We start from the raw sequence: 7,421 nt of genomic DNA, 5'->3' as shown, positions 1-7,421 counted from the left end.
GGGGGGGGGGGGGTGAGAGAGGGGGGAAGGGAGGGATTGTCAGATCCTGCCGGGAGCAGATTGAACCCTTGGTGGGAAGAATGAATATTTAAATCTGAATTAAACAAAAGGGTGAGAACAGTTCTGAAGACTTCCCGGAACACACTTGGTTGGAGATGGGAGAGGAATGAGAGAACGAGACCCCCGTAAATGCCCCCTCTCCCCAGTACCTCCCTGTCCTGAGCATCCCTCAGAGTGCTCCCGGCGCAGCCCTACCCCAGCACCGGGTGGGCTGCGGGAGACGCAGGGCAGCTATGGAGGGACAGACCCGGGGGGGGGGGGCGGGATCGGAGATTGCGGGGGGTGCAGATCGAGGGTTGCGGGGTCACATCAGGGATGAGAAGGAAACAGATCGAAATGGGGAACGTGGTGGCAACGGCGACGCTAGGGCTTGGAAGATGGTGCAGGGAACGGGCTGGCAGCGATCGGCGCTTCCGATACAGCTCGGGCTTCACTTACCGGGAGTCGTCCCGATTCTAGAGCTCCCACTCGAGTCCGAACACACGCGTGACACGGCGGCGCCTCTTGTCACCTGTCCGTCCCGTGGTGTCACCCCGCTGCCACCCCACCCCTTCCCACGTCTCTCCCTGAGCGGCAGCCCCACGAGCGGCACGTCCCGCGTGGATCGCGCTGCGCTCCCAGGGGCCAAGTCCCCCCACCCCGGCCCCGTAACCCCCCCCAGCCCCTCTGCCGCCGGGCTCGCCCCCGCATCCTGCCGCCCACGCCGGGCTCTCGGGGGCCGGCCGGTGCCGGCGGTTCCCTTCCCCGGGAGCCCACTGGGGACTGGGAGGCAGAGACAAAGGCGGTAAAATATCCGTGCGCAGCTCCAGCCGCTCCGAGCCCCGCCGATTCCTTGACTAGATCGTTAGGGGATTATTCAGGACCTCATCACGGGGGGCCGGGGCGTCCGCGCCGTCCCGATACCGGGCGTCTGCGGACGGCGCCGGCGGAGCTACCGGAGAGCGGGGGCAGCGAGGATCGTCCGCCGGCTGCACCGGGCCGGTACCGGGGCGAGGCGGGGGTCGCCCTGTGGGGGCCGGACGGGAAGCGGGGCTCGGTCCGCGGCCGGCGGAAAGTTTCTGCCGGTGTCCCCCCGCTGCGGGGGGAGCCCGGAGCCCGGACCCCGGCGGCATCGCGGCCGAGGGCAGGAGGGGTCGGGGGCGGAGGCAGGCGGGGGCCGGGGGGGTGTGGGGGGTGTCTCTCGGTGCCTCCGCGCTGCTGGGCTCAGCTTTATCCGGGGCTGTAATCCCCCCCTGCTCCGGTAATTAAAAACTCCGCATTACAAGGAAAACGGTGTGCGGGGAAATGTAATCAAGTCCGGAGGGGCTTAACCATCTGCTGAAGGTTAGGACCGGCACGGCGGGGGACGCAGCCGGGGGATTTGGCAGCCGCAGCGATTCGGGCTCCTCTTAATACACCAGGGGGACCAGCGCTACATCCTCGGGGTAACACCGGCTCCCGGGGCGCGGGGGCAGCGCTCGGTCCCGCCGCGGGCTCCCCCCACCTTTAACGCGGCTCCGGGGCCGCGGCGGGGAAGGGGTTAAGCGGCGGCCGCGGCTCGGGCCGGCACTGCGGTGCCGAAACACTGAGGGGGGGGGGGGGGAGCCGCCGCCCCCGAAACTCCTTGGAAGTGCAAGGGGCTCGGAAGGACGAGCGCGGCGGGTGGGCGCCGAAGGGGGTCTGCAGAGCCATGGGGATAGGGGCAGGCTGCGGGCAGGGGCAGCTTTTCCTCCCCTCCCTCCTCCTCCTCCTCTTCCTCCTGGCCGCGCCGCGCTCCGCGGGCGGGCAGCTGCGCTACGCCGTGCCCGAGGAGCTGGAGCACGGCGCCTTCGTGGCCAACCTCGGCGAGGACCTGGGGCTGGACGTGTCCACGCTGTCGGCGCGGCGGTTCCGCATCGTGGCCCGGGCCGGGGCCAGGCAGCACCTGGAGGTGAACCTGGAGAACGGGATCCTCTTCGTGAACGAGCGGATCGACCGGGAGGAGGTGTGCGAGGAGGGGGGCACCTGCCTGCTCCACCTGCAGCTGCTCGTCGAGAGCCCTCTGGAGCTGTACCGCGTGGAGGTGGAGGTGCTGGACATCAATGACCACGCGCCCACGTTCCCCTGGCAAGAGTACGTGCTGGAGGTGGCCGAGTCTGCCGTGCTCGGTGCCCGCTTCCCACTTGAGAGTGCCCAGGATCCTGACGTGGGTACCAACTCGGTGCACACATACCAGCTCAGCCCCAATGGCTTTTTCTCACTTGAGGTGCAGACACGCAGCGACGCCAGCAAGTTTGCAGAGCTGGTCCTGGAGCGTGCCCTGGACCGTGAGCAGCAACGCACGCACCGGGTGCTACTCACTGCTCTCGATGGCGGCATCCCCAGGCGCTCAGGCACAGCCCACATCCTCATCACAGTGCTGGACGCTAATGACAATGTGCCTGCCTTCGATCAGCCCTCATACAGAGTGAGCCTGCCTGAGGATGCCCCTGCTGGCACCCTAGTCATCCAGCTGAATGCCACTGACATGGATGAGGGTCCCAACGGGGAGATCGAGTACTCCTTCAGTGGGCACGCACCACCGCGTGTCCGGGAGCTCTTCCGTGTGGAGCCCCGCAGTGGGCAGGTGCTGCTGAAGGGCCCCTTGGACTATGAGCGGGCAAGCCTCCATGAGCTCTATGTGCAAGCCAAGGACCGGGGACCCTCGGCTGTGGCTGTGCACTGTCGGGTGCTTGTGCACCTCCTTGACGTGAATGACAATGCGCCAGAAGTGACCCTCACCTCTGTGTCCACACCTGTGCAGGAGGATGCCCCAACAGGCACTGTCATCGCGGTCATCAGTGTTCTGGACCGGGACTCTGGGGACAATGGGCGTGTGAGCTGTGAGATCAGCCCCAACGTGCCTTTCGAGCTCCGCTCCTCCTTCCGCAATTACTACACCCTGGTGACCACAGAGGCGCTGGACCGGGAGGTAGTGCCCGAGTATAATGTAAGCATCACAGCACGGGACATGGGCTCCCCTGCCCTACTGACTCGCAGCACCCTCACCATCCCTGTGTCCGATGTGAATGACAACGCCCCACGCTTCCTCCAGCCCTCCTACAGTGTGTACGTGATGGAGAACAATGCGCCAGGAGCCTCCATCTGCTCCGTCAGTGCGTTGGACCCCGACTGCCAACAGAATGCCTATCTGTCCTACTCCATCGCTGATGGGCACATCCATGGCATGCCAGTGGGCACCTATGTGTCCATCAACTCGGACAGCGGGCACATGTACGCCCTGCGCTCCCTGGATTATGAGCAAATCCGCAGCTTCCAGATCCAGGTGCAAGCACAGGACGCAGGCTTCCCCCCGCTCAGTGCCAATGTCACTGTTCACATCTTCGTGCTGGACCAGAACGACAACGCTCCTGTCATTGTGTCCCCCATGCCACGCAACGGCTCTGTGGCTACCGAGCTGGTGCCGCGGTCAGCTGGGCCTGGCTACCTGGTGGGCACGGTGTCAGCAGTGGACGCGGATGCAGGGCAGAACTCCCGCCTCTCCTACCAGCTCCTCCAGGCCACTGACTTCACCCTCTTCAGCCTGGCGCCGGACACGGGAGAGCTGCGCACCCTCCGCTCCTTTCTGGAGCAGGATGCAGCCCGGCAGCGGCTGGTGGTGCAGGTGCGTGATGGGGGGCAGCCAGCGCTCTCAGCCACCATGTCCCTCCTGCTTTCTGTGGTGGAGACCATGCCTCAGACTCTCTCTGACTTCAGCAACTTCAGCCTCCCCCCAGAGGACTCCTCCTCCTCCCCACTCACACTCTACCTCCTTGTCTCCCTGGGCTCCATCTCCTTCACCTTCCTCCTGGCCATCCTCATCCTCACAGCCATTCGGTGCCGCGGAGAGCAGCACTCCTGGCGACGTGATGGCTGCCACTGCTGTCCCAGCCCCAGGTCCTCCCCTGATAATCTCAAGACATCCAACCTCACGGCACAGCCCACCACGAGCACAGCCACCCACCTTGATGTCCCCGATGGTGGCCCCCCAGCCTACTGCTACAAGCTCTGCCTTGGTCCCGAGTCTGCCCAGAGCGACTTCATGTTCCTCAAACCCTGCAGCCTGCCCCGCAACAACGAGAAAGGCCCCGGGAACCTGCCAGCTGCTGGGAAGCGATCCCAGCCCGGCCAGCAATTCCATGTCTCCAAGCAGGTAAGGGGGGCATGCTGGCTCACCAAACTTCTCTGGGACCCCTGCTCCCATCCCTGAGAGGTCTCATCCCTAAACCTGTGGGAGAAAACAGGCACTGATTTACCCAGAGAATAACTGACACCTTTGATCGGTGCAGGAATTAGGGTCAGGCTGTGGGAACCCTCCACTGAGCTTCTCCATGGGTGCAACCACCAGGGGAAGCTGCCCCCACCCCTCCCTTTAGCATGCATGAGAGGCAATGGAGCTGCACTGGTGTTTGGGGATGGAACGGTGGAAGTGGCATCTCCTTTATGTCAGTAATTTGCCCTGGGACACCCCTCTGCTTCCCCCATGCCAGTGCAGGGGACACAGTGTCGCAGTGCAGGACCCGGGGCCGGTCCCGGCCCCTCTGGCACTGATTGTGTCCCCATTCTGGCACCCAAGCCCTGGGCTGTGCCACTGGGGAGGGAGTGGGCAGTTCGGGGAGGGATTTTGATGTCAACATTTGTTAGGTACTGAAATGAGGATTGTCTAATTTTCATGATGAAAGGCTCTTCCCAAAACACGATTACAAGGATGGAGAGTGATGAGGCATCTAATCCACTTATATCTGACTTAATAAAACAGCCCTTCCAAGGAGAGCACAGGACTCTGCCAACAGGCTCTCCCTGTGTGTCGCCTTGCACAGCTGGACTCAGTTGTCTCATGTGTTAACGGGACTTTCCCCTGGTTGTTTGCAGCCCCCAGGACACGGGGTATGCAGACGATTTCTGAACCTCTCACCCTTTTGTGCCTGAGACCCGGGGTTAAGCTGTCATCACACCGGCAGGAAAGGCTTTTTAAAAGTAACAGAAATAGGAGAAGCCCTTCTCTCTTCGCAGAAGAACAGACCTTGGCAATTGAACTCCCACAGGTGGAGACCAAGCGTCTCCATCTGTGACAACCCCAGGAGGGTGGAGAAGCCCGGGAGCGAGCAGACTGGATCAGCTCTGCCTCAGTTTCCCTGTCTATAAATAGGAATGTGCTGCTTGCTTCCCCACAAGAAGAGGGCAGAGAAGAGACGGGGCCTTACCCCCCTGCTCACTGAAGGCTGTCGTTCCCAGTAACACACCTTCCCCCTCTGTGTTTTGCAGATCAAGCAGCCCAACACGGACTGGCTGCCCCCCAGCATGCAGAGACCTGCCCTGAAGAGGTACCAAACTCAGCGGGCGTGGGTGGAAGGGGATGTGGGGACGGAGGTTCTCCCTGATGCAGCACTGAATTGGTCTCTTCCCTTTAGCTCCCAGAGCCTGGAGGACATGGGGGAAATCCGCAGAGCCCTGCAGAAGGAGCACGAGAGGCTGTGCACGTTGGTGACCCCTGTCTCTGGTTGGTGCTGGGGGTCTGGGGTGGGAAAGCCCAGACCCACTTGCTGTCCCTGGGCAGAGATGCAGTAGCCCACACACATCCCTGTTCCTAGCAGTGTGCCCAGGCCCCCGGGAAGGAGGGAGGGTGGTGATACATGGCTGTAGGCTTGCACCCTGGGACAGACGTGACGGTCCCACTGAGCAGTGGCTGTGCCCTCCCCCAAGCCAGTCTCACCCACCCTTTTCTTCCAGAGTTTCAGAAGGCCTCGGCAGGTGCCAACAGCATCTGGGCACCCCAGCACAGCCCCTTGTACCCGGGGCATGTCCCAGCCCTGGATTATCAGCACAACGTCTACATCCCCGGCACCCCCACTCTGCTTTCCAGCAAAGACGGGCCCCTTTTCCCAGGCCGGGAGAACAGAAACAGCTTCTCCACCTTTGGCAAGAGGAAGAAGATGACAACTTACTGCGACATGCCTGACAGCGTGGTCATCAACAATGACCTGAAATAGTGACCAATGCTGGGCCTGGATCACCTGCATTGTTTCAACTGCTGGGTCCATTTGCAGCACATAGCTCCACGCGTGGACCACCTGGGAGTTTGCAGGGCTGCTGAGATGGTGGCTCACCAGGATGTGGAGAAAGGAGCAAGATACTGGGACAGGATAGGGCAGGGGGAGTGGGTGTGTTTCTCCCATTTCCTTCTGCAGAGCTGTCGGCAGCAGGTGCTGCTGGGGGTCCAGATGACCAGATTTCAGCAAATCTGCCTTGAGTTTTCCCATTCCTATCCATCTCTGTAAATGTTGTCACTGTTGTCTTGTCTGGCTGTGTGGATGTATTGAGCTGCATGCTTGTATTTCTGCCCCAGGAGGCATGGACAATTTGCACAGACCAAGCATGGTCCAGGCAAGCCTGGTGCTGTGAACGAGGGCAGAAACTGCTGCTCTGCCCTGAGACCCAGTGGGATGTATTGCATGTCTGGAGCACAAGTTGGTGTCTGGCTTCTCCAGAAAGTGAGTGCAAGACCCAGCCATTACAGGGGCTTCCCTTTAAACCATGACCTGACACTAGCAGGGCTGGAGACCAGAAGTCCAGGACAGAGCCAGGCCTTGCTTGGAGAACAGCATGGGATGGCCAGAAGAGCTGTTAGCATAAGCAGCTGAGAGATGGAAAAGCTCTGCTGGGTAACTCTCCAGCCCAAGGCAACACCATGTGAAAGGCAGAGTTTCCAGCCATTGGAGGGGCCGAGCACAGCGATGGGTCCTCTCCCCTCCTCCTGCCTTCACCTGCATCTCATTTTTCTGAGCGCCTCGGACAACCGCCTTGGGGCCCCACCTGCACAGGACGCACACCTCCCACTGCTCCCTGCTCCTCTTCAAGGTCTTCTACCAGGCTGCCAGGAGCCCTCAGGGGCCGGACTCCAGCCCTAGAACTGTCTCTCCCCCACCCCGCTCACCCCCCACCTGTCCACCCAGTCTGTCTGCCAGCGTTGCCAACCACTCACCTGCCACCAACCCATCTGTGCAGAACATGACAGCTCTTTCTAGACCAAGTTTGTTTCACAGTGTCTGATTTGTACCAATAAATTGTATTTTAATAGCTCACCCTGGCTCCTGGCTGTCCCTGAGCCCCAGCTGCATCCCATGCAGGGGTTGTGGCTGAGCTGTCAGAGCAGGGCTGTCAGCTCCAGCACATGTGTGTGTCCCTCGCCCCCCTTCTCTGCTGGAGTGGCCCACGAGAGCTCATTTCATTCACTTCACCCAGGGGCTGGGGGCTTGAGGTCTTCTCCCTGTATTCAGGAGAACTTTGGGGTTATGGCCAGGCATGGACAGAGATTCATTAAAGGCAATGGAGATGCCTTGAACTGCTGGGGAGAGGGGCTGGAT

The 7,421-nt window shown here is 61.5% G+C and overlaps 1 protein-coding gene across 1 annotated transcript; it reads left to right on the top strand.

Moving 5' to 3' along the window:
- The first annotated feature begins 1,256 nt into the window (after positions 1 to 1,256).
- LOC118174016 (protocadherin-10-like) lies at positions 1,257 to 7,139 on the top strand. The gene is made up of 4 exons (XM_035339015.1): positions 1,257 to 4,210; positions 5,323 to 5,381; positions 5,469 to 5,557; positions 5,788 to 7,139. Exons 1-4 carry the CDS (start codon positions 1,730 to 1,732, stop codon positions 6,045 to 6,047), a joined length of 2,889 nt encoding a protein of 962 aa, XP_035194906.1. The 5' UTR covers positions 1,257 to 1,729; the 3' UTR covers positions 6,048 to 7,139.
- Positions 7,140 to 7,421: the final 282 nt, after the last annotated feature.

This window comes from Oxyura jamaicensis, chromosome 13, assembly GCF_011077185.1.
Source record: "Oxyura jamaicensis isolate SHBP4307 breed ruddy duck chromosome 13, BPBGC_Ojam_1.0, whole genome shotgun sequence".
Lineage (NCBI taxonomy): Eukaryota > Metazoa > Chordata > Aves > Anseriformes > Anatidae > Oxyura > Oxyura jamaicensis.
The sequence above is the reverse complement of the archived record's forward strand: the minus strand, read 5'-3'. Positions and strand labels throughout refer to the sequence as shown.

Coding starts and splice junctions, on each gene's coding strand:
- LOC118174016 (XM_035339015.1), top strand. CDS start 1,730: ATGGGGATAGGGGCAGGCTGCGGGCAGGGGCAGCTTTTCCTCCCCTCC. Junction 5,382..5,468: donor CAGAGACCTGCCCTGAAGAG/GTACCAAACTCA, acceptor TCTTCCCTTTAG/CTCCCAGAGCCTGGAGGACA. Junction 5,558..5,787: donor GTTGGTGACCCCTGTCTCTG/GTTGGTGCTGGG, acceptor CTTTTCTTCCAG/AGTTTCAGAAGGCCTCGGCA.